The 27,956-nt window shown below is 41.5% G+C and overlaps 1 protein-coding gene across 7 annotated transcripts in view; it reads right to left on the reverse strand.

Annotated features, from left to right (window-relative positions):
* The window catches only part of WDR33 (WD repeat domain 33), a 109,261-nt gene that overhangs the window by 53,145 nt on the left and 28,160 nt on the right, over positions 1–27,956 (reverse strand). For 5 of the 7 annotated variants that reach the window (XM_080667199.1, XM_080667203.1, XM_080667204.1 and 2 more), the window contains 6 exons: positions 13,815–14,041; positions 12,960–13,028; positions 12,123–12,227; positions 9,064–9,159; positions 8,738–8,889; positions 6,944–7,041 (listed from right to left, as the gene is read on the reverse strand). In XM_080667199.1, the coding sequence (XP_080523325.1) occupies positions 6,944–7,041; positions 8,738–8,889; positions 9,064–9,159; positions 12,123–12,227; positions 12,960–13,028; positions 13,815–14,018 (724 nt within the window). In that variant the 5' untranslated portion in view covers positions 14,019–14,041. The remainder of the gene's footprint in view (positions 1–6,943; positions 7,042–8,737; positions 8,890–9,063; positions 9,160–12,122; positions 12,228–12,959; positions 13,029–13,814; positions 14,042–27,956) is intronic. The other 2 variants (XM_080667201.1, XM_080667202.1) reach the window with 1 other exon arrangement.

Consider the following 27,956-nt stretch of genomic DNA (forward strand, 5'->3'; position numbering starts at 1 on the left):
GGGGAGAATGAACAGGATTTTGTGGAACATTTTGTGAAAAAAGTAACTACGGTCCCTTAAATCAGAAACTACATCATTTGTCAATTTTACTTTGATAAGTTAAATTATTCCCAATAAAAAATATCAAGAGACTTTTGAAACCCTCATACTTTGTAAACATGTCTTCACACAGTTCAGAAGCACACTGCTAAATCACAAAAATCTTCACAGAGGGGTTGATCTCATTAAACACAGTCAAATTCAATCAGGAAGGAATACACAGGAACTTCTCAAAAGTAGTAATAAGCACCAGTTGGTTTGGCTCAGTGGATAGAGTGTAGGCCTGTGGACTGAAGGGTGCTGGGTTCAATTCCAGGTTGTGGGTTCGATCCCTACCCAGTAGGGGGCGTGTAGGAGGCAGCCAATCAATGATTCTCTCTCATCTGTCTTTCTCTCCCTCTCCCTTTGTATTAACATAGGCATTATGTTAATATATTTATCTTTTTTAAAAAGCACTAATAAAAGAGATTTTTGTGGGTGACCTGCTGCTCTCCCATGCTGCTGGCAGGATTGGAATAACCGCTCATATATGATTCAACCCTGTCGCTGCTTAATTGGTTCAAGTAGTGACAGGCAGTCCAGTCCCATTGATTGTCCAGGTACATATTCTGCAGACCACGAAGGGATGTGAGAGACACCTCTGGGGAGGACCAGATATGCAGCAGTGCCCACCAGTAGGCTGCAGAAATAGCAGTGGGGGAAGCCCAAAGGACTTTCTGACCTGGCTGGGAGTAGTATGCCCCCAGGACCTGGGAGTCAACCTTGGAACCATTCCATTCAAGAACTGCCTATTATCATGGAAAGATTAACAACCCAGTTGCCCAAACAATGGAGTCCCACCTCAGCCTCCTACTTCCCCAGGCCAGTAATCCCTACTACCCCATGTAATCTTTCTCTTTCCCTATATAAGCAGCTGGCTTATGGGGGGCTGCAGAGCAGAATTTTGTGAATGACCCCGCTGCTCTCCCATACTGCCTGCAGGATTGGAATAAACACTCATGTGTGATTTCTTTTTTTAAAAGAAAAGTATTTATAATACTTTTCCTTAAGTTGTGTGTACTCAAGGGTTCATTTGTTCTCCATGAGTGCTATATTTAAAAACTGAACACACATCTTACCTCCTGAATAAGTCTCAATAGAACTTCTTATGTCCATGTTCTATTATATAACCTCGTACGTATCTTATAACCCAATTGCAGTTTGAACTATTCCTGTGGTTAAATTTTTAGTTGTTAAATATATCATACACTGAAAATCTATAACCTCTATGAATAGTTTTAAAAAACAGTAAAATAAATTTGAGTAACTGAGTTGCCTGTTCCCACACCCCTCTTTTCTTCAAAAACTTTTTAACACAGAAATGTTTACACATGCATAAGAGCATGTAGAACAATATATCTTCCCATGTAATCTCACCCAACTTACATACTTATCATGGCATGTGTAATACATCCCATTTTTACAACAAAGTGAAAAAGCCCATTGGGGGAAAAAAAAAAAAAAAAAAAAACTCTACAATTCAGTCACCACAGATCAGGAAAACATTATTGCTGTTGTTACTTTTAAAAGATCAAAGAGGCAGTTTAACATAGTGGTTTTGAGAGTGTGAACTCTGGAGCCAAACAACCTGAATTCAAATATGACCTTGGGCTAGGTTTACTTAACTTTTTCCCAACTTGGTTACTCATTTGCAAAATGTGGATAAAAGTACTTATCTCACAGGGTTATTCAGAAGATTAAAAGAGGAAGATTACTATGCCCGATTCACAGTATTCATAGTAAGTGTAATGTGTCAGCTATTATTGTTAAAATCAGGAAGGAAAGACAAAATTCAATCCTGACTTGCAGCCTGAATTCTTTTTAGGAGTATTATGCTTTTTACTAAAATTGACTTCAGTATTCTTACTGACTCCATTTTTTCAACGCTTCTCATTTACAGGTTAGCTGGTCGTAAGTGATCTAACTACACTGGTAAAACTACATTTCTATCACGAGCATGACTCTTCTCCCGTACTATCCATCTTAAATTTGTGAAAATATTACCTTCCCTATTTAACTTTAAGAAGCACGATAGGGGTAAAAACTTGTACTTAAGGTGGTGTGTATAGTGTAGGTCTATTTCACTTTGAGTCAAATGCATAAGCATCAGTAATCTAGAGAAGGGGTGGGGAACATCCAACCTGTGGGCCATATGCAAAATCATTTGGCTTGGCCCTGCCAAGTTATTAGGGGTGAGTTAATTAAATGTTTGACCAAATATAGCAGGCTTGATTTTAAGTTGATAATTTTGTAGAGCCTGCAAATGATGTTAAAAATACCCAAATGCCTCTTGGCCAAAAAAAAGGTTCCCCACCCCTGATTTAGAAGCTCATGTACTCCTGGTGCTTAAATATTTTAATTCCAATCCATAAACTGAGTGCTGCAATTTATATGAAGGACAGAATGTGCATAAGTGATGCTGACTTGCATATGGGTAGATATATACATACATGGTACTTTTCAATGCTGCATTATATTCAATTTACTAAATGTCTGTTTTTCTGACCTGTGGACCAATCATCAAGACCTTTTGAATAGGAAATCCCCTGACAATAGATCTATGCTCATTATAACCTTAAAAATACTGATTACTTTTTCTCATGTAACTTATTCCTTTTCCAAGAAGCCTACGAACAATTTCAGGAAGGACATCAAAAAGCAACTGTAAATTCTGCACTCAATAGTATGGTATCGTGGATTCTATCATGCATAGGAACCCTTGTATGCTCACAGCTGAAGATTACACTAAAAGACGTGCCAGCTGTCTTCAAGTACTCCAAGGAGCCATGGAGAAGAGAGTACAGACTTAATTCTTCATGTTCCGGAGGCAGGACAAGTTATAAGGAAACAGATTTCTGATAGAGCAAAAGAACTCTGAAAATTAGAATTACATATGTGAAATTGGAAAAGGGAATCATGTAAGGCACTGAATACTATTATCACTAAAAATGTTTGAGTAGAACACTGACATTTAGGAATGGTGTGGAAAAGGTAAGTATTTAATAAAGAGTTGGACTACATGATCACAAACCTCTCCTTCAATTAAAATGTTCTTGAATTTCCTTAATACTTACTCCCAAGTGATGGTCTAATGTACAACACTAACATGCTATAGGCATATGCGTACCTGCCCGCTGTTGCAGAGTGTATGTAGGATACATGAATATGACCCCTTCACCTGGGGCAACTGACATTTTAGAAGTTGGAAGATCCTATCCCTATTTGTTTGGAATTCTATCATTCCATGATCCCCAACCCAAGTGAAAGATAGGAAAATTATAAGAACATTGATTTTATTATTTTATAAACATTTCTAAAATTCAGAAAAAATTTTTAAATGAGGAAAAATGGGTAATCCTATCTAATAAGAGTAATATGCAAATTGACCATCACTCCAACACACAAGATGGCTGCCCTCATGTGGTCAAAGATGACTGTCCTCATGTGGACACAAGATGGCCACCACAAGATGGCCAGCAGGGGAGGGCAGTTGTGGGCAATCAGGCCAGCAGGGGAGGGCAGTTGGGAGGGACCAGGCCTGCAAGGGAGGGCAGTTGTGGGTGATCAAGCCTGCAGGGGAGGGCAATTAGGGGTGACCAGGCAGGCAGAGGAGGGAAGTTGGGGGCGATCGGGCCTGCAGGGAAGGGCAGTTGGGGGGGACCCAGGCCTGCAGGGGAGAGCAGTGGGGGGAACCAGGCCTGCAGGGGAGGGCAGTTAGGGGTGACCAGGCCTGCAGGGGAGGGCAGATAGGGGCGATCAGGCCTGCAGGGGAGGGCAGTTAGGGGTGACCAGGCCTGCAGGGGAGGGCAGATAGGGGCAATCAGGCTGGCAGGGGAGCAGTTAGGCATCAATCAGGCTGGCAGGCAGAAGCGCTTAGGGGCAATCAGGAAGGCAGGCAGGCGAGCAGTTGGGAGCCAGCAGTCCTGGACGGTGAGAGTGATGTCCCAGATTAAAGAGGGTGCAGGCTGGGCTGAGGGACACCCTCCCCCAGGCACGAATTTCGTGCACCGGGCCTCTAGTCTATATATATATATAAAAGCCTAATATGCAAATTGTCGACTGGGAAAGCAGGAGTTCAATCGCTCGCTATGACGTGTGCTGACCACCAGGGGGCAGCACAGAACGAAGGAAGGCCCTGGCCAGCAGCTGGTAGCCGGGAAAGGGAGGCCCCAGCTGGCAGCCAGAAGACCCCAATCGGCCCTGATCATTGGCCAGGCCTAAGGGCCCTACCTGTGCATGCATTTCATGCACAGGGCCTCTAGTTGAAGTACAATAACTTAACCAACACACCAGACCTACTATTATATTAAAACTACTTGGGTGGTATAAATAACATGGTTTAAAAGAGTCATATTTAGCCCTACCCAGTTTGTCTCAGTGGATAGAGCATCGACCTGCAGACTAAGGGTCCTGGGTTCAATTCCAGTCAAGGGCACATGCCTGTAATTGTGGGCTCAATCCCCAGTAGGGGGCGAGCAGGGGGCAGCTGAACAATGATTCTCTCTCATTGATGTTTCTATCTCTCTCTCTCCTTCTTCCTTTCTCTCTGAAATCAATTTTTTAAAAATTTTTAAAGTCATATTTATTCCATATAGTTACTGAGATACTAAGAAAAATATCATAAAAATAAAGTTTAAAAAAAATTTTTTAAGCAAAAAACATGGCCTGGCCAGTATGACTCAGTTGGTTGGAGCATCATCCCATATATCAAAAGGAGGCAGGTCACATACCCAGGTTGAGGGTTTGATCCCCAGTCAGGGCATGTGTGGGAGGCAACTGATTGATGTTTCTTTCTCACATCAATGTCTGCTGTCTGTCTCTCTTTCTTTCTCCCCTCCTTCCTTCCCTTTGTCTAAAATTATTTAAGCAAAAAACATGAATAACCTAAAACATATATCCTATAAGTACATGAAGGTATAGTATTATACTTTTATGCCTCTTTGCAATTTCCATAGTGAAATTTAAAATAAAAAGAGCACCCACATAAAAAAAATAAAATTCAACTCTCAAATCAATATAAACATGATAGTGGGGTCTTTGTAACCTATAGGAAGAACAGGAACGAATCAGTATCCACTTAACTATATCCAAATTCACCTGGACTCAAATCTGAAAATATGTAACTGCTATTTAATGTCTTAGATGCAGAGGAAATTGCAGAGGAAAAGTTCTTAAGCACTATTTAGAATAGTTTCATTGCTAAAATTGAATAACACTTCATTAGAACTTGGAATGGAAAAATGTTACCATATAACAGGTTTGGTGTTTTTTTTTTAATCCAAGATGGATAGCTTTATATCTGACTTCAGGTATTATATATAGTCTTAATCTACTATAAAATTGTTTTTGATAGTTTAGAATTGCTTTTAATAAATAATTTTGTTTCCTCTGTATTTCTTAGAATTTCCAAAGCCTAGAAAAAAAGGTGTTTATCTAATTTCTGTTTAACACAGCTAAGACTTCAACTAACAGTGAAGAAAGAGGAAACACTAGTGTAGCATTAGACTAGGAGTAAGACTCGAGTTCTGGCTCTGAACTTACTTTACACTGAACATATCACTTAAGCCTTCAGGTCATAGTACTCACCCATAAAATAATTTAAACCTGATGACTTTAGAGACTGCCTCCAGTTCTGAAGGAGGACAATAGGATGACCTTCACAGTGTGTACCCACTTTCACTGTGATGGGTACTCCATCCTTACACTAGCTATCGCACACAATACTATGGATGAACCCACATAAAATGTGCAAGGCCAGGAATGTTTAAGCAAATGTGATTTTTTCAATATACTGTACTGAAATATGAATTAGATATCAAGGGCATTTATTTTCTTGTCTAGAATGCATTGACACTATATGCTGCAAATAAAGCTCTGAAAGTTATAAAAAACTTACAATTCAATCAACACAACTAATCCTGCTGACTCTTGAACAGAAAGGAAAATCTCTGAGTAATAATTTCTTGACACCCAATACCTGTGACACCCATACACCCATGGAAACTGTTACTTTTATGACATAATGAAGTAGAATGTACCCTTGGTTAAATCAGGGCAGGTGCAAATTAAGCACTTGAGAAAACTGCCTTCCTAGTTAGTAATAAACTAATGAGATTTCGTTAAAAGTGTAAATGTTTGTGTCTAAATGTTTATATTGCATATAGAAAACACAAAGTTAATTCCCTAACCTCTAGCACCACTTAACTTACATAAATGGTGTTGATGTATTGTTAGTATTTCAACAGTACCACTTTATGAAGTCTAAAACTAAGCTAATCCAAATGAAAATATAGACTTCTTTTGTAAGATGGAGTAATTAATAGATGTTAGTTTATAACTATGAAATCAATAAAAGTAATGAACAAGGACCCTCCAAATTTTAGTAACAAATGGGTCATGTAGTACAAATGTGATATAATGAAAAAACAAGCTTCCAGAAATATCAATACTAAGAAGTACAGCTATTGATACATCAGTTAATTCATACTGTAAAAAGACTGCCACGAGAATGTGAGCTAGCTACATAAGATTACACTGTCAGGATGTGCGAGAAAGGTATCCAGAGTACCAGGCATGAAAGGAATAGAGCCCTAAAAACACATACAGAAGCAAGTAACTGGGGAGAAGGAATCAAAGACAGGAAACACCTATATTTAATTTACCGTCAAAGAACTCAAAGATGATATAAATAGTAAAAATCCACAAAATGACTTTGAACCAGAGGGTTTAGGTTTCTTTAAAGAGCCTAAGACAGTGTATATGTGAGAAAACTGAATGGAGATGTAAGCTAGTATTGTGGTATTGTGATTTAACCACAAATGCCTTCCTATTTAAATATTCCAATGAGTACTGTTAGTACACATACCTCGGAGAATTCTTTCCTCATGGCAACGAAGAAAGTCCCAGATTCTAACAGTGCCGTCATCAGAGCATGTAGCAAATTTATTATCCGTGGGTGAGAAACTGTTACATGAAGACACACAGCAGGGGAAAGAAGTCAGCATTTAACAGATTATCTGTGCTTCTCAGACAGGGAAAAATAAAAACACTGTGCTGCCTTATAAATAAAAGAGGGTAGTTTCCACCCATGAAGATGCAACATAAAGAGAATGTTGTCAGCTAACCATGGCATCTCATCAAAAGAATTTAATACAGTAGTTGCTTCTTAGTTTCCAATCATCAATATTCAGAGCACTTTACAAGTGTATTACTATTACTGCTATTCACACTTCTCACAATACAGGATTTCCTGTTGTACCAACAGAAAACATGGAGCTAATTTAAGTGTAGAAACTAAATGAATTCCATTTTTGCAATATTCCTGTAAACAATCTTTTAAATCACAAAAGAATACTGCTCAAAAAATTAGCATCAGCTTCCACCTCAGACACTTCATGAAATCATAAACTGAAAAAACCTGGACAGGATTTTTAAAGACTGGTGCTAAATATTCCTACATATGTTTCCGATTTATTTAAAAAGTCTACGGAAAACTTTCACAGCTTCTTTCTGGCAAGCTATCTCATGAATATAGCACCTTTTCACAAAAAAAAGTTAGCATAGGGACATTCAGATTTGTGTGTAAAGCCCAAGAATCTGCTGCAAAGGAGAGAGCCATTTTTTTTCATCTGTCGTGGAAGATCCTCGTTTCTAATTTAACTCTAAGAACTCCCTTGAACTTTTTAATCCTATGACTAAGAAGTGACCAACTGTGTAAACTCAATGTATGGGCAGGACACCACAGCAAAGTCATTGCAGAGGCATGTGTATCCACCAAGTTTTGTTAAGATTCTGAAAGTAGAAAGAGTGACTGCAGCGGATGATGTTTCTATAACGATGTCAACCTCTCACCACACGTGTGGCACAGCTACGGAGAATGCTGCTCAGCTTTATTCTGAGGATGCAGCAACTCTTCAGGCTGGTTTTTGAAGCTTTCTTTTTCCAGTTTTACTGCACATATCTCATTGATATGTACAAATATATACAACTCACTGAAAATATTGTAAACTACACTTATTACACATTTGCTCTGACGGTACCAGCAGTGAATTGGAAGATTAAGTCCTAGAGTCTTCTTAACAATGACCTGCTCAGAGTTTCAAAGCTTGAAGAACCCGTTCATTAATCCATTAATGATTGCCACATCCAGAGCTACTTGTGTGAGTTCTAGACCTACTGTACTTTCCTTTGGAGTCATGGCATAACCAAGCCAACCAGGTCTTCACTTAAGCCTTTTTTCTTGTATTTTGTGTGAACTCTGAAAGTGTTTCTGTAGGCTTTAGATTTTATTCAGTTGCATAATTAAAGACTGAATTCTTTATTTGGAATGAAATATTCTTGTCTTACACAGTAGGTAATAAAAAGAAGTAACGTATATACATTATTAACCATAAATGAAAAGAGAAAAAAACCAGTGCAAAATGCGGCAGACAATACATCTCTAACATATTGTAAAGGCAGATACCAGGACAACACTACTTCAGGAAGGCGCCAGCAAAATGGTGAATGTGTGAAAACAAAGAAAAATATCGTGTTCATAGGGTGCAGAGAGTTCCTCAGAATCTGACAGAGCCCATGCATCTCTGCATCCAGAATACACTTAGAGAATAATTTAACCATGACAATAGGGACTACAGAAAATGGTATATTGTGTATAAACCTGGCCTCTCTAATCGCCTCCTTATGTGCCTGGAACATCTTGACGTTGTTCATGTTCGACTGCCAATATTTCACATATCCTCCGTGGTCTGCTGTCAACATCCACATGTCATTATGTGACCAAGTCATGGCCCTCACTGGGCTATCGTGAGCCTATGAAAACAAAACATTTGTAAACATTACATACAAGATGGAAGGCTTTACAGGAGCATATATTAACTCACAACAATTTGTCTAACTGTAAGTTTAAAATGCCAATAAAGTTACTATATCTCAAGTTCTTTACAGTACCGCAGAATGATGCTGCCATCTGATGACTACTGTTACCTGTAGTATTGTTTCAAAATTGAAAGTGAGTCCATTCCACAAGGTGAACTCTCCACTAGAAGCTCCAGTGACCAACCGTCTTCCTTCTGGAGTCCACTAGGGACGGAAAAAAAGACAGGTTATACAAGGCCACAAACTCTCAACCTTAATTAATTTTTAAAACACTAAGGAAGTCTTTATTTACAAAATACTCAATAATCAACATTAAGTAGATGATACCGACTTTCATTTAAGTGTAGCTCAGATTTATAAGCAAGTATTTTCTCAGAAAAAAAAAAACTTTATTAACACAGTGCAGGGAAAGCTCTAGCACTTTAGCTCATTAACTAAATTAAAAACAGTTAAGGCCCTAATCAGTTTGGCTCAGTAGATAGAGCGTCAGCCTGCAGACTAAAGGGTCCCAGGTTTGATTCCAGTTAAGGGCATGTGTGCTGGTTGCGGGCACATCCCCAGTAGGGGGTGTGCAGGAGGCAGCTGATTGATGTTTCTCTCTCATCGATGTTTCTAACTCTCTATCTCTCTCCCTTCCTCTCTGTAAAAAATCAGTAAAATATATTTTTAAAAATTTTTACATTAAAAAAAAAACATTTAAGTACAATATAAGTAAGCACCTTGCTAAGCTACACAGGCCTAAGCACTCTAAAGAGCATTTCAAAACAAAATCTGCATAGACTTCATTTTCCTGGGATAATGGGCAGACTAACATAAATAAGATCGTCAGTCACCAGAAAGACTCAAAGCCTGAATGAAGGATTAGACCAATTCATACAGAAAAGTTATCATGGTTTTATGAAAAAAAAAAAAAAAAAAAAAAAAACCATTAACAATAAGTACCAATTTAAGGACAGCAAAGCTATCAAATTTTTACTAGCAAATAAATGTACTATCAAAACTAAAAAAAAAAAAAAAAGTTTTTTAAAGCTCTCCTTCATTCATAGTACCATGCAGTAACAAGTCTTATGCTGATCTCTCAAAAAAAAAAAAAAGTCGTACAGCAGATTCATGACAAATACTACACCAATATTTTTTTTAAATATATTTTATTGATTTTTTACAGAGAGGAAGGGATAGGGATAGAGAGTTAGAAACATCGATGAGAGAGAAACATCGATCAGCTGCCTCCTGCACACCCCCCACTGGGGATGTGCCCGCAACCAAGGTACGTGCCCTTGACCGGAATCAAACCCGGGACCCTTCAGTCCGCAGGCCGATGCTCTATCCACTGAGTCAAACCGGTTTCGGCTACACCAATATTTTAATGCTACAATTTTCCTATTGTAAAAAACCTGTGATGTTTATAAACTCAAAAAAAAAACATATTTTTTCAACTCTGGCTGCTGTGGCTCAGTTGGTTGGAGCATCATCCAGTACATGAAAAGATAGTGTGTTTGATTTTCAGTCATGGCACATATACAGGTTTTGGATTCGATCCCCGGTTGGGGTGCATGTGGGAGGCAACCAATCAAAGTTCCTCTCTCACATTGATGTTCTTATATTCTTTCTCTCCTTTACCCTCCCTCCCTCCCTCCCTCTGTTCCTCTCTCCTTCCCCAACCTCTTCTTCTCTCTGTTAAATCAATAAAAATATACCATTAGATTAAATATATATTCTTTAAAAATACGTATTTTTCTTACTTTTTATTTTCAAGTTTCTATGATAGATTACACAACTCATTTTCCTTAGAAGATGCAAATAAACAACTGTCAATATAACAATCCTATTTTCCAAAATAAAAACTGTGACACAGAGCTGAAAAATACAAGTTGCTTATAGGAATAGCAGGATGAGATACATAAAATGAAGACTATTTGGTAAATTATAAAGACATATATGACAATCTGGCTTTTCATTGCTTACCTGCAGATTATGATTTGGATTATTATGAATAAAATCCTCCTACTTTCCTAGTTTCTGTTATCTGCTATGGATCCCAACCCAGTAAATACTATAGGTCACCAAACTGTAGACACAAGACCCAGTTTCTATATCTTAATACCTTGTAATCTGGACTACGCCTCTAAGTGCAAATTTCTCCTAGGATCCCATAGATCCCAAAATGAGAAATTTACCCATGTTACAAGATACAGGATAGAGAATGCTCAGATTCTATTCATTTCAAAAAGGTTTTCAGTTATTATGCTAAGAGGATATTAAAATAGCTGCAAACAAAATCATCCTATACACTAGTTGGCTCTACTAACACAAAAACCATTGAAATAAGGTCTTTTTACGGATGTTTCTACTGATATATGCCTCTGAAGCAAAAAGGAGGCCTTAGAGTGACTGTATCATTTTTATGGAGCTCAAACCAGCATCTCTTCCAGTCCCTCACAGTTCTCCATATAGCTCACCACCCTAATATCAGAAGACTTATTGATTTTGCTCCTTTGCCACATATTTGCTATGACTGTCTTTTCTGTCCTGGTTTTTTTTGTTTTGTTTTGTTTTTTAGTGTGGTTTTTGTCCAATTCTTACTTGCTCAACTTTGACTACTAACTACCTTGGGAGACAGAACTGGGAAGACTTTTTATTTTATTGCAAAACGCTTCAAATGTCAATATTTTGAACTATGTCGATGTACAATTTATTTTAAAACTATACTTTAAAAATTTCAGTGAAAATGTATTGAATACCTACTATGTACCTTCGGAACTGACAATTATGGTCTACCATTAGTCTTCAGCTCTTCTCAGGTATTTTGCTTCCCAGTAACACCTAAACGTTTTCATTCACCTTGAGACACTGCTTTCTAAATTCTAAACAACAAAAGCATTCCTATTCAAGAGCAAGTCTGAGACCTACTATAATATATATTCATGACCGGCTCAGAAAAGAATTCTATGGAAATTGCAAGAAGAAGAAAATAATCCAAAAGTAACACCTTACTAAATGCGGATATAGTAGATAACTGGGTATTCTAAAATAAAATTACTAGCAATACACTGATTTTTATCCCAGGTATATATTTAAAACAGTGTTTAATTTTCTTTGTCCTGTTATATATATTTACAGACTAACTAAGGATCAATTTTTCCAAAAATATCCAACAGAATACTTACCCTAACAACAAATACTGGACACTTTACTTTATTGGTTGATGTTCTAACAAATTTTGTTGTTACTGCATTCATAGGATTATTCAACATCCCTATAGGTGGGACCAGCTAAAAAAAAAAAAAAAAAAATACATATTGGGTTTTAAGAGCACCTGATGATGCACAGGATATAAGCCAAGGACATGCAAAGTTACTATTTCAATATTTAAAGACAAATTCAGGAATATAAAGAACTTTCAAAAATGTTGTAATAATAGATAATCATATATAATAAAAGCCTAATATGCAAATTGCCCCCTCGTGAGTTCGACCGACAGGCAGTGCGACTACTTGTTATGATGTGCGCTGACCACCAGGCCCCAGCTGGCAGCTGGCAGCTGGCAGCTGGGGGAAGGAAGGCCCTGATCAGTCCTGGGTTACTAGGCCTGGCCCCGATCATCGGCCAGGCCTAGGAACCCTACCCATGCACAAATTTTGTTCACCGGGCCTCTAGTTAGTCTTTATTAATTGAGGAAAACTGAGATACAGAAAAGTTAAATGTCAATTATTATAGACAGGCAACAAAATCAAGTACCAGATTTCCCCAATTCCTTCTCAAAGTCAATAATCAGCCAAATTTAAAATTAACTTCCCTATTACACAGATTTTGAGACTGTGTAATCTTTTGCTGAATACCGCTTTAAGCCCCAAATCAAAAGTTCATCCTTCATTAGATTAAAAGAAAAATTTAAATTGAGATGAGGAAAGTCCATGTTTGAATTTCAGATCACATTGTTTACAGATTCACATATCTAAGCAAAGAGTTTTATATTAAGCCAGTATGACATATCTTATACTTACATCATTATAATAACCTGCATCAGGCTGAATTGCCCTCATATCTCTCTGGTCTCTTTGCCATATTCTATTCTGTTAAAAAGAGATTAATTAATTAATTAATCAACTGCTATATGATCTCATTGCACTCAATAGGAAACTAACAAAATGTAAGCTATTATTAAATGGGAGGAAAACAGGATTAAAATTTTTTCATTATGTTCTAAAACATAGTTATCCTACTGACATTGATTAGAATTTCTTCCTCTTCTTACATTATCCCCACGCAATCACCCAAGATTCTCTTAACCCCAAGACACTCTCATTGACAATACACACCTTAATAATAGCAGGGGGTGGGAGAGGGGGTAGAGATAAATTCACAATTTCTTCAAAATCCTCAGCACAAAAATAATTCCTCATATCTTGCCCTTAATTTTCTTAATCCCTCTCTTCCTCTTAAACTCCCCTAGTCTAGTTTTCCAACTGAAACACACGGAAAAAACTAAATCTGTCTTTATCTCTGAATGAATCTTTTTCTCTTATGTGCCTGCAACATATTAATTCTTATGTTGGAAATCTTTTAACATTTCATGTATTCTGTGGGTATAACAAGTATTTCAATGCTGGCCTAGGGATCAAAGTATCCTCTTCTGAGATTTGTGGTGAACCTTTAGAACAAAACCTATTTCTAACGTTAATAATTTTTGTGAAGATAATTAATGCAGGTATTTTGTTTTAAATACTAGTGACCGGCTGCACTTAAAATCCCAGTACTTTAAAAAATACAGCTATTATTACCATTTTATTATTTTAAAAAACTTTCTCCTTTGTAAAAAAACAAAGCTTGGTCACGTGAAGCACATGATCTGGACTTACCTCCAAATACTTAATTACAGATGGATTATAGTCTATCGTTTTCCGGTTTACTGCTTTTCTCATTCGTTTTCCATCAAAGGTAAGCTGCTGCATTGCTTGCTGCTGTGCAAAATCAGGTCGCTTATAAAACAGTTGTCGCGGTGCCTGATGTTGGAACCTTGGCATATGGAAAAAACGAGGAGGAGAACCAATTTCTGTAGCCATGGTGATGTTTTCGTTCTAGGACACTGGGGTATGGAAAAAGTACTTTCACTACAAATATCAGCACTGAAAACATTTTCAAATGAACATTTTTACACTTATCTTCCTTTTTCTAAATATGTTTCATTTGTAGCTTTTAGTCAACCCATTTACAAAATTAACTATTAGATTTAATGGCAGAAACCAGTTCCACATTTGAAAAGGGTCAATTCATAGAATAAGTGTTAATATTAAGCACCTGCTGTAAAATTCAGCCTGATGGAAGAAAAACCACAATTGAAAACAGCTTGGGTTGAGTTAGGGTGGTTGTGTGCTATGCATGTGTGGAGTGGGCAAATGGGGGGGGGGGGGGGCAGAATGGGAGGATGGGAGAGTGCTTTCCCTGAAAGTGGTCAGTGGTCACGTGACCTCTGAAAATAGTTTGCTAATCACTTGATCCAGAAAACCCCACACAATCACTGAGAACTGTTCATATATATGTTTATGTTTATGTTTTATATTTATATTTATATTTATATTTATATTTATATTTATATTTATATTTATATTTATTATTGGTTTCAGAGAGGAAAGGAGAGGGAGAGAGAGAGAGAAACATCAGTGAGAGAGATCATTGATCAGCTGCCTCCTGGACACCTCCCTGGGGTTCAAGCCCACAACCCAGACATGTGCCCTAACCAGGAATCGAAACCTGACCTCCTGGTTCATAGGTTGACGCTCAACAACCAAGTCACACGAGCCGGAGAGAACTGTTCAAATTTTTTAAATGAAGCCGAAACCGGTTTGGCTCAGTGGATAGAGCGTCAGCCTGCGGACTGAAGGGTCCCAGGTTCGATTCCGGTCAAGGGCATGTACCTTGGTTGCGGGCACATCCCCAGTGGGAGGTGTGCAGGAGGCAGCTGATCGATGTTTCTCTCGCATCGATGTTTCTAGCTTTCTATCTCTCTCCCTTCCTCTCTGTAAAATATCAATAAAATATATTTAGAAAAAAAAAAATTTTTTTTAAATGAAGTTTCCATTAGATGTTTGATAGTATACCAAATCATTTTAAGTTTATCATAAGATACCATTTATCACTAAAATATTTTAAGACCTGACTTTTGTCCTTTTAAATTTCCAAGAATAGTGTAGAAGGAGGAATCAACTATCCTATTTCATATGAATACTACAAGTGCATACATCTAATTTCAGGATCCAAGGACCTATCACAGAAATTCTCAGTATGTGTATTTACTTATTTATATAAGCAGCATTAAGCTAACATCTGAATAGAAAAACTGTAAAGAGTTTATAGAGTTTCAACTTTAACACTCTCCAGATAAACTTACATTCCAATAATACAAATATCTATGATTTAAAAACACATTCTTTAAATGTTTTTATTAATTTTAGAGAGAGAGGAAGGAAGAGGGGGAAAGAGAAACATCCATCAGCTGCCTCTTGCTTGCCCCACACCAAGGATGGAACCCACAACCCAGGCATGTGCCCTGACCGGGAATTGAAGTTGGAGAACTTTTGGTGTATGGGACACCCCTCAACCAATTGAGCCACCAGGGCTAAAAACACATTTTAAGTGTATTTTTTAAATCACACCATGAAAACAACATAAAAAATGTTGGGGGAAGAGGGAAGGAAAGGATGGAAGAGTGCTTTCCCTGAAAGTGGCCAGAGGTGACCTCTGAAAATGGTTTCCTAATCACTTGATCCAGAAAAAAACCATAAAATCATGCCCATCAAAAGGTTCAAATCTTCATGTTCACTTTAAAAGCACTCTGGTGAGCCTAGCCCAGGGGTGGGCAAACTTTTTGACTCGAAGGCCACAATGGGTTCTTAAACTGGACCGGAGGGCCGGAACAAAAGCATGGATGGAGTGTTTGTGTGAACTAATATAAATTCAAAGTAAAGGAGCGGAGGGGAGACCAAGAGAACCGGATAGAACAGCCGGATCCGGCCCGCGGGCCGTAGTTTGCCCACGGCTGGCCTAGCCAGTGTGGCTCAATGGTTGAGTATCCACCTGTGAATCAGAAGGTCACAGTTCGATTCCCAGTCGGGGCACATGCCTAGATTGTGAGCTCGATCCCCAGTGGGGGGCATGCAGGAGGCAGCTGATCAATGATTCTCTCTCAGCATTAAAGTTTCTATCTCTCTTTTCTTCTCCCTTCCTCTCTGAAATCAATAAAAATCTTTTTTAAAAAAAAACAAACAAAAAAACACTCATGAAACTGCCCAAGCCATCAAGAGTATACATATTAGGAAAGCCACCAAGTATCTGAAAGATGTCACTTTATAAAACAACTAGAGGCCTGGTGCACGAAATTCATGCACAGGAGTGAGGGGGTCCCCTCAGCCCAGCCTGCACCCTCTCACAATCCGGAACCACTGGATCCTAACTACTCACCTGCCTGCCTGCCTGATTGCCCCTAACTGACCCCCTCCTGGCCTGGTCACCCCCAACTGCCCTGCCTGCCGGCCTGGTCACCCCCAACTGCCCTGCTCCCCCGCCCCCCGCCCGCCAACCTGGTCGCCCCACGCAGCCTGCTGCTCGGTCATTTGGTTGCCCCTCACTAACCCCCCTGCCGGCCTGGTCACCCCCAACTGCCCTGCTCCCCCACCCCCCGCCCGCCAACCTGGTCGCCCCACACAGCCTGCTGCTCAGTCATTTGGTTGCCCCTCACTAACCCCCCTGCCGGCCTGGTCACCCCATGCAGCCAGCTGCTCAGTCATTTGGTCGCCCCTCACTAACACCCCTGCCGGCCTAGTCACCCCACACAGCCTGTTCAGTCATCCGTTCGGTTGCGATGCTCGGTTAGTCTTTTATTATTATAGATGTGTGCCAATTCATTGTTACAATGGTGGGGTTGGTAGGTGTGCCCAGGCCAAACAATGGGCAAAAAAGACTGAATTTTTGAAGTACATTCTTAAAAATGCAGAGAATAAAGCTGACTCTAGAAGCAAATTCTCTGGTCATTGAGCACATCCAGGTGAACTAAGCTCCCAAGACTTGGGGTACAACTTACAGAGTTCATGGGAAGATGACCTCACACATGAGCTCCCTGTCACACTGAGAGGATGCCTACTAAGAAAGAGCAGGTGATTTCCTGAACCAGAAAAGAGGCTGTACAGAAGAAAACAATATCCCAGAAGAAACTGAAGAAACAAAAACTTATGGCCCAGGAGTAATTTCAACATAACATAAATACTAATAAAAGGAGAGAAACCATGATGGCGGCAGAGGTGAACACCTAAACTGCTGCCTCGCACAACAATTTCAAAACTACAGCTAAAAGACAGAACGGACATCTTCCAGAACCACAGGAAAGCTGGCTGAGTGGAAATTCTACAACTAGAAGGAAAGAGAGGGGCACACAGAGACTCAGAGGAGCTACAAAAGGCTGAGGTACGGAGACACATGCGCGGAGAGGACGGACCGCTGAGTGCCTGGCTAGCTTTCTCTAGCAGGAGAGAGACGGAAGCTCCCGACTGCACTGAACCCCAGTTCTGACTGCACTGAACCCCAGTTCCAGGCGAGACCCTGGGGTCCCAGACTCATATAGGGGGAGTCTGGACTGTCGGAAAAAGAGAGGAGCGCACGGAAACTCAGGGGAGCTGCGAAAGGCAGAGGTCTGGAGGCGCATGCACAAGTGCGCGCAGAGAGGACTGACTGCTGAGTGTGCCGCTGGCTTTCTCTAGCGGGAGGAAGGCGGAAGCTCCCGACTGCGCTGGACTAGAGTTCCAGGCGAGAATCTGGGAATCCACACTCATTGGGGGAGAAACTGGACTGTCTGGCAGCGGGCAAAACTCAAGGGCAGCTTTCTCTCAGAGATGCTTGCAGAGATTACCGAGGGACACTGAGACCCAGGGGCCTCATAGGGCAGGGCTGATGGGAAGCCAAGGCTGTCTGCTCAGCCCTGAGACTCCGCCCCATTCAAGCTGAGCACAGAGGCTTTTGCAATTTTGCAAGTCTTGTCTCATAAGGCTGTCTCGAGCACAGAAGTTCTCCCGGCATAGACACAGCTGATCCTCACAGCCAATTGGCCTGGAGGTCAATTCCTCCCAGTGATACCAACAACAATCAAGACTTAACTACAACAAATCAGTACACACAGTCCACAAAGGGGTGCACCAAGAGTGTCCACCTCAGGTAACTGGGGAGGCTGAGCCACTGGGCCATATAGGACACCTAGCACACAAAGCTACTCTACCAACTCAGGGAAGCAGGGAAAATGTGGAGACAAAGAAATAGATCACAAACAAAAGAAATGGAGGAAAGCAAATGACTGGATATAGAGTTCAAAACCACAGCTATAAGGTTTTTCAGGAATTTTCTAGAAAAGGCCAATAAATTTGGCGAGACCCTCAAGGATATGAAAAAGGACCAACTAGAAATTAAACATACACTGACTGAAATAAAAAATATTATACAGAGACTAACAGCAGACTAGAGGATCCCAAGAATCAAGTCAAAGATTTGAAATACAAAGAAGCAAAAAACACTCAACCGGAGAGAAAAAAGAAAAAAGAATCCAAAAGTTTGAAGATAGTGTAAGGAGCCTCTGGGACAACTTCAAGCGTACCAACATCAGAATTATGGGGATGCCAGAAGAAGAGAGAGAGCAAGATACTGAAAACCTATTTGAAGAAATCATGACTGAAAACTTCCCCCACCTGGTGAAAGAAATAGACTTACAAGTCCAGGAAGCGCACAGAACCCCAAACAAAAGGAATCCGAAGAGGACCACACCAAGACACATCATAATTAAAATGCCAAGAGCAAAAGACAAAGAGAGAATATTAAAAGCAGCAAGAGAAAAAGTTACCTACAAGGGAGCACCCATACGACTGTCAGCTGATTTCTCAACAGAAACTATGCAGGCCAGAGGGGAGTGGTAAGAAATATTCAAAGTGATGAATAGCATGAACCTACAACCAAGATTACTCTAACCAGCAAAGCTATCATTCAGAATTGAAGGGCAGATAAAGAGCTTCACAGATAAGAAAAAGCTAAAAGAGTTCATCAACACCAAACCAGTATTATATGAAATGCTGAAAGGTATTCTTTAAGAAGAGGAAGAAGAAGAAAAGGGTAAAGATAAAAATTATGAACAACAAATACGTATCTATCAACAAGTGAATAAAAAAAATCTGATGAACAGAATAAACTGGTGAATGTAATAGAATCAGGGGCACAGAAAGGGAGTGGACTGACAATTCTCAGGGGGAAAGGGGTGTGGGGGCTGCGGGAAGAGACTGGACAAAGGTCATACAACTATGGATGAGGACAGTGGTGGGGAGGTAAGGGCAGAGGGTGGGGTGGGAACTGGGTGGAGGGGAACTATGGGGGGGGGAAGAGGAACAATTGTAATAATCTGAACAATAAAGATTTATTAAATTTTTAAAAAAATATAAAAAATACTACTAAAAGTTAAAAAAAAAACAGGAAAAAGTTTATCTGTCATCGGTCTCTGCATAGGATGATGGAAATACTTCAGTAGAATTTTCAATAGAATTTAATGCTTACTTTCTCAATATAAAAATATTCTATAAAAGAGTGAGCAAGTATTGACAGATTTAGTTGCCCATGATTTTAGAAGGTTGATTGTCATTTTTAAAGCTGAGCCTCTTGATAGAACAAGAGGCTCCACTTAGGTGCTTTCTAAGGTAATATGGATTATTCAATTCTGGATTTCACATTCATAGAATTCAGAAAATAAGTCCATGATGATAACACTTCTAAATGAGTAGCATCAAAACACTGACTATTTGGACAGTGTTTACAGTAGCACATGGTTAATCAATTTCACCTCTACATATTTAAAAAAATGTTAGAAGTATTTCCACAATTATTTTTGTTTTAAAAACAGGAAAGGACCTAAAAAATTTATGATTTCCTTTGTATGAAAATATTCTTAGTACTACCTACTTCCTTCATCCTTGTTACTTCAGTCTCTCCTGAAAACATTTAATAACAACAGGGAGAAGGAGCATGAAGAAGAGGAGGGATGGGGGTAGTGGTAGTGAAGGGAGTGGCTCCCACAATCCTGACTCCCACTAACTAAATAGTGTTATAAAATATGCATTTAATATGTATTATTTCCACTAGTCTGAAGCAATCCCAGAAGGTCCTTGGGACATTTATTAGAAACGTTAATCCTATATAATAATAGGCCAATATGCAAATCGTCCAAACAGCAGAACAAGTGGTCACTATGATGCGCACTGACCACCAGGGGGCAGATGCTCAACGCAGGAGCTGCCCCCTGCTGGTCAGTATTCTCCCACAGGGGGAGCACCACTCAGCCAGAAGCTTTGAGCCAGGTTCAGTGCTGGCAAGCGCAGAGGTGGTGGCGGGAGCCTCTTCCACTGCCGTGGCAGCGCTAAGGATGTTCGACTGATGGCTTAGGCCCACGTGGGGAGCGGGCCTAAGCCATCAGTCAGGCATCCCCTGAGGGCTCCCAGACAGCAAGAAGGCACAGGCCAGGCTGAGAGACACCCCCCCACACCGACCCCGAATGCATGAATTTCATGCATTGGGCCTCTAGTGTGTGATAAGAGAATAAACATTCTGTCTATTCTCTTAGGGCTGTATGAGATTTGAATTGGAATGTAAAAAAAGCATTAAGCATTTGACTCAGTGAATTTGGTGAAACTATTTGTTGACTCAGGTATCCCATGAATTCAACTAAGTTTCAGCATCCAGATTTCAACTAATGGCTTCAATTCAGATGTTATCACCAGTAATTCTATAAGGATGTATGAAAGGTAATTTTTAAAACACTTTCCTTTCTTCTTTATAATCATCAAATTTCTAATTTAATTAGAATAAAATTATCCTAATATTCTAGTTCCTATTACTAACATCAAACAAGAATAAAGATATTTAAACTCATCAGAGGAGGCTTTAAGGTTATTCAGGCAAAAAAGGAATTAAATAGTGACACATGCTACAACATGGATGAATCGCAGTAAAAGAAGTCAGAAAAAAGGTCACATATTGTGTCCTAGACAGTTTGGCTCAGTACATAGAGTGTCGACCTGCAGACTGAAGGGTCAAGGGCACATGCCCAGGTTGCAGGCTCGATCCCCAGTAGGGGGAGTGCAGGAGGCAGCCGATCAATGATTCTCACTCATCATTGATGTTTCTATCTCGCTCTCCTCTCCCTTCTTCTCTGAAATCAATAAAAATGTATTTTGGGGGTGGGGGGCGGGGAGGGGAGGATCACACATTGTATGATTCCATTTATATGAAAAATCCAGACCATGTTAACACAGAAACATAAAACAGTTTAGTGGTTGCCAGAGCCGGAGAAAGGGAGGAAAGAATAATGAATGAGCCCTAACCGGTTTGGCTCAGTGGATAGAGCGTCAGCCTGCAGGCTGAAAGGTCCCAGGTTCAATTCTGGTCAAGGGCACATACCTTGGTTGTGGGCACATCCCCAGAAGGGGGTGTGCAGGAGGCAGCTGATCGACGTTTCTCTCTCAACGATGTTTCTAACTCTCTATCCCTCTCCCTTCCTCTCTGTAAAAAATCAATAAAATATATTTTAAGAAAAAATAATGAATAAATGCTAAATGAGAATGAGGTTGCCTATGAAGATAATGAAAATGTTTTGGAACTAGATAGAGATTGTGGCTGGAAAACACTGCAAATGTACTAAGTGGCACTGAGTCAGACACTTTAAAATGGTTACAACAGTAAATGTTATGTTATGTGACTTTTCCCTCAGTTGAAGAATTTAATGCACTGGGAGAAAAATCAGATGGCAAGTAAATGAAACATTAACAGAAAGTTGATGGTGTTGAGGCTGGATGAAAAGTGCTACACAAGAACCAAATCAAGGATTTACTATACAAATATGGGGAAAATGACTGAAGTCAAATGCAAAACAATCAATATATGTTGTTATTCACACTTCTGAATAATTCATATGTTAAAGAGAGAAAAAAATATACTCCTTCATTTTAAACATTATAGAGGACAGGGGGAAATACCTTCCCATTTACAAATTTGTGGAGTAAAATTTGTTCTAAAAAATAAACTTTCAATTTTCCTTGATTGGACAAAAATAAAAAGGATCCCAAATCAATTATATAGAAAAGATTCCTTTATTAACTTTTGGTCGAGAATGTTTGTATATTTTCAGTAAACAACTCCAAGACCATGTGGATTCCTGCAACAGAGAGGAATTGACAGGTCTGCTCCAACCACGAAGACAAGAGGAGAAACAGTCCAGAGATGGAAGACACTGACGACGCCTTGCTACGCTAGCAGTCAGCAGCTGTGCGTCGCAGCAGGTTGCCTAGGACCAAACCAGAGAGGGTCGGGCCTGCATTGCCACCATGTGCCCACCATCCAGATATCATTGCTGACATGTACACATAAGGAACTGTTTGACATTGAAATGGGGACTCAAACATTTTTTGTTATTATATGTTTATTTCTAGTCTGCAGAGGCAAGATTTTTTAAAGGAAAGAAATGGGGAAAAAATAGATACAGAGGCAAAGAAGCATTGAACAGATTGTCAAACTACAGCGGGAAGGCAGGGGAGGTTGCGGGGGGGCCTGTAAGAGATCAACCGAAGGACTTGTACGCATGCATATAAGCATAACCAATAGATACAAGACACTGGGGGGGGGGGAGGGCAGGTAAAGGCATGTACTGGGGGGTAGGGGAGGCCTGGGGGGAGGTCAATGGGGAAAAAAAAAAGGAGACATATGTACTACTATTTGTAATACTTCAAACAATTAAAATAAATAAATAAATAAATAAATTTTCCTTGAATGGTGAAGTTTTTTATTTGTGTTACAGATATAAAGGCCCAACATGAAGAAAAGGTGAAAATAGAAAGTACAACTATATTCTAAATCAAGACCTGGCCCTAAATAGTCAATAATCCTATATAAGATAAGTGTAATATGCAAATCAACCAAACTGCGGAACAATCAGTCGCTATGATGTGCACTGACCACCAGGGGGCAGACACTCAACAGAGGAGCTGCCCCCTGGTGGTCAGTGCACGCCCACAGGGGGAGCGCCGCTGAGCCAAAAGCCGGGCTCACGCTGGCAAGTGCAGTGGCAGTGGCGTGATCCTCTCCTGCCTCCGCTGCAGGCGGGCGGTAAGGAGCAAGGGATCCTGGACTGCGAGAGCCCTGGGCTGCAGGACCCTCCCAAACCCCAGTGCACGAGTCTCATGTACCAGGGCCTCTAGTACCATAATAATTATATATGGTGTCAGATGGGTACTAGATTTATCGGCATGATTACTTCATAAGTTATGTAAATGTCTCATCACTGGGTTGTATGCCTGAAAGTAATATAATATTCTATGTCAACTATAATAGAAAATAAATTATTTTTTTAAAAGACCCAGCCCTAAAATAAAACTACTCACAACTAAGTGACCAGTTTTCACATACGCCTTTTTCACTTCACTTCCTATAAACTGTTATTACTTGCCCCAAGTCACAACAGAGCCCCTTAATGGCTGTATAGGCTAAACTGTGTTCCCCCATCACTTCATATGTTGAAGTCCTAACTTCCAGGACTGGTGTGCTTAAAAGAAGAAATTAAGACACAGGCACTCATAGAAGGCATGACATTTGAAAGCAAGAAAAAGACAGACATCTACAAGTCAAGGGGAGAGGCCTCTGAAGAAACCAATCCTGCTCTTATCTTAATCTGGAACTCCAAAACTGAGAAAATCAATGTCTTTTGTTTCAGCCTCCCAGTCTGTGGTAGTTGGTTATAGCAGCCCTAGCTGACTATAACACTGGCAGAGTCAGAGCAAAATACCTGGATCTCCTGACTCTCCTTCAACATAAGTTGTCAAAAGATTTCAGCAATGACTTTAACAGCTTTCTCTGGCTGAAGAGAGCAGAAAACATGAGGTTGAAAATCAGTGACCCAGAAAGAAAGTACTCAAGTCATTAAAACTATCCCCCAGAACTATACTTCAAAGAAATGTGTGAAATATATATATACACACACACTCTCTCTCTCTCTCTCTCTCTTTCTCTCTCTCTCTCTCTCTCTAGAGGCCCGGTGCACGAATTCGTACACAGGTGGGGTCCGGCCAGCACGGCCCCAATCGGGGCGGAATGGGGCTGGGCCTGTGAGGAGGAGGAGATGGCGGGAGGTTGGCCAGCCTGGCTGGTTGGGAAGAGGGGCCACCAGCAATTGGCCGGCGGGCCCCGCCCCCGATTGGGGTTGGGGGTGCGGTCAGGGTTGGGGCCGGCCAGGGGGAGGGACTGTGGACAGTAGGACGGGCAGCCCTGCCCCTGATCGGGTTGGGGGGCTGATCTGGTGTGGGGCTGGGCTGGGGAGGGGGCTTCAGGAGGTTGGCCAACTGGCCCCATACCCTATTGGGGTGGGGGGGCTATCAGGGGCAGGGCCGGCCGGGGGCAGCGGCTGTGGGCCAATCAGGGTGGTGGGGGCCATCAGGGGCGGGGCTTGCGGGGGAAAGAGGGTGGGTATTTGGCCAGCTGGCCCTGCCCTTGATCGGGGTGGGAGAGTCCGGTAGTGGGCAGTGCTTATTAAATGATACTTTTGAGAATCATAACTGGGAAGAATGGGAAAAGAGCAGGTTTGAGCAGAGGAATAAGTAAAGTTGGCAATGCTGGCCAGGAATAACCACACAGAGAGCTCTTGGGTCAATGGGGGGAAAAAGGAGACATATGTACCTGATCAGGCAGTTCACTGGCCACAGTGGGCATCATAGCAACCGGTCGTTACGGTCGTTACGGCATTATGGTCGCCGGCTTTTTATATATACACTGAGTGGCCAGATTACTATGATCTCTGAATGCATAATAATCTGGCCACTCAGTGTGTGTGTGTGTGTGTGTGTGTGTGTGTGTGTGTGTACATACTAGAAGCCTGATGCACAAAGATTCGTGCTAGAATGGGCTTTCCTTTCCCTGGCTGCCGGCACCGCCTTTCTACTCCGGCCCAGCCCCTTTCCACTCAGGCCCTGGATCCTCCTCTTTCCGCTCAGGCCCCACCTTCCCACGCTGCTCAGAGGCCCTGAGAGACCGGGGGTGGGGCAGAACACCTGTGTCGTCGCCATGGCAACAACACAAGCGTCCTGCCCATCACTCGGTGCCTGTGTATACAAATTATCCGCCATCTTTGTTGGGTTGATTTGCATATCACTCCTGATTGGCTGGTGGCGTAGTGGAGGTACGGTCAATTTACATATTTGTCTATTATTAGGTATGATTGTAGGCCTGGTGCATGAATTCGTGCATGGGTGGGGTCCGGCCAGCCTGGCCAGGGGAGGGGACATGGGTGGTTGGCCGGCCTGCCTGCTGGTCAAACTCCTGGTCAAGGGGACAATTTGCATACTAGCCTTTTATTATATAGGATATACACTGAGTGGCCAGATTATTATGCATTCAGAGATCATAATAATCTGGCCACTCAGTGTATAGACTAGAGGCCCGGTGCATGAAATTTGTGCATGGAGGGGGGGGTTCCCTCAGCCCAGCCTGCACCCTCTCCAATCCAGGACCCCTCAGGGGATGTCCTACCGCCGGTTTAGGCCTGATCCCGCAGGCCTAAGCCAGCAGTCGGACATCCCTCTCGCAATCCGGGACCGCTGGCTCCTAACCACTTGCCTGCCTGCCTGCCTGATCACCCCTAACCACCTCTGCCTGCCGACTTGATCACCCCTAACTGTCCGCCCCTGCCGGCCTTATCGCCTCCTAACAGCCCTCCCCTGCCAGCCTGATTGCCCCTAACCGCCTCTGCCTTGGCCCCCGCCACCGTGGCTTTGTCCGGAAGGACATCCGGAAGATGCCCAGTCAAATTAGCATATTACCCTTTTATTAGTATAGATATACATACCATCAAGTTCTGAAAAAATCATAGAATCATCCTTCATAAAAACAATTACTGAGATTTCTACCCACTGCAGTATTCAGTTGAGCTACTCTAACACTACAATTTAAACTAGAAGTCAGACTTGTCACTATAGCATATTCATCTCATATTCATCTGGGGAATCATAAAAAAATGCTATTCATTTCAAGAATTAAATCAGTGAGCACTAAAGTACTTAACAAGCACTAAAGACAAACAGATACAGACACAGACACACACACACAGTCTGCTCTCAAGAGACTAACAAGTTTTTCAGAAAAAAAAAGAGCTAAAAAAGAAAGCAGTACGAGAAACTACTACTGAGAATCTACTATGCCTGTCTGCCAAGAACTCCTATAGGCAACAGGGATACAGTATGGCTTACAGCAAAATTCAGCCTTAAGAAGTTTTAAATTTAGAGCAGGATGGGGAAAAGGGGGAGGAAAAGACACCGCTAGAAAAGAAACAAAATACGTGACACTCTCATTCACTCACTCAGCATACCATGGCCAGCATAATCTTTCCCCGAATCAAACAATCCAAAATAACCTTCCCCAACCAAACATTTCTGACTCTATTAACCATCACAGCTGATCTCCAACTAAAACACAGATAAGCCCAGCTGGCGTGGCTCAGTGGTTGAGCATCTACCTATGAGCCAGGAGGTCATGGTTCGATTCCCGGCCAGGCCACAGGCCCAGATTTCGGGCTCAATCCCCAGTGTGGAGAGTGCAGGAGACAGCCGATCAATGATTCTCTCTCATCATTGATGTTTCTATCTCTCTCCCTCTCCCTTCCTCTCTGAAATCAATAAAAATATTTTAAATAAAAAGATAATAATAAAACACAGGTGAAAGATATGCTATGTAATAAAAGCCTAATATGAAAATTGTCCCCTCAGGCAGTCATTCGACTGGGAGTTCAACCACTCGCTATGACATGTGCTGACCACCAGGGGGCTGCACGGAACATGGCAGGTGTCAGAGATGCAGCGCTGGCAGCGGGCGGCAGTGGAGGCACTGCTGGCCCCAATGAGTCCCGATGAGAGCGGGACAACAGTGGGATGGTGGAGCAGGTGAGTGGGTGGCACCAGGCCAAGACAGGTGGGAGCGGGGGCTCAATTGCCCTGCAGATGGTGACCAGCGGCGGCAGCAGGGGGTGGGGCCACCGCCCAGCTCCCAGGCGCTGAGGGAGTCGGGCACCCAGCCCCGATCAATCGCCCCACAGGCCACAATAAGCAGCTGTGGCAGGGGAGGGGCGCTGACCGCCCAGCTCCCAGGCACTGAGGGAGCCAGGCGGGGGGCTCAGCCTTGATCGATCATCCCGCAGGCGGGATGGTGGAGCAGGTGAGGGGGTGGCACCAGGCCAAGGTGGGGTGCTAGGCAGGGCTGCATGCCTGCAAGGCCGGAGGCGCAACTGGGGCTACAAGGCTGGGGGCACAAGCTGGGGCCCGATCTCCACAGGCCCCCCCCAAGGGACCCCACCCATGCATGAATTTGTGCGCCGGGCCTCTAGTATTTTTATAGGAAATAACCTTGCTAAAACTTAACTAATTCTACAAATTTGATCCAAAATGAATTCAGTGGAAAGCACCAAATACTTCACATAATTGAATAAAAAGAGCTCTAAACTGGATTCAAGCAGGGTAGAAATGAAGCTCTGCATCAAAACAATCCTATGGCCTGGAGGGTCATGACTGGGCCTGTAGTAGTTTTTCTTCAAACAAGAAGTCATGCCCTACTGGTGGTTCCTGAAATCAATGTGGCTGACAACCAGCATTACCTTAATAATTATAAAAATAACAGAAAACAGAATACATAAGACTAAACTGCACAGTTTAAAGGAAAGAAATACTTTTGTGAAACTTCTGTTTCAGCTGTACATGTGTGTACACTGGGTCACAATATAAAAAGGCATTTTCTTCCTTTTAATCTGTCAAAAGTGAAAACAAATGGCTTAATGTTAACAAACCATTAAGTGAAAACCCAGGTTTCTTATCCATGCACCTTCCACTTATGATCACTTAATTCCTGCTGCCACTGTGTATCTACAGCCAAAGAAGTTCACAGATAGCATCTGTCCA

The sequence above is a fragment of the Plecotus auritus genome, assembly GCF_963455305.1.
Source record: "Plecotus auritus genome assembly, chromosome: 5".
Taxonomy (NCBI): domain Eukaryota; kingdom Metazoa; phylum Chordata; class Mammalia; order Chiroptera; family Vespertilionidae; genus Plecotus; species Plecotus auritus.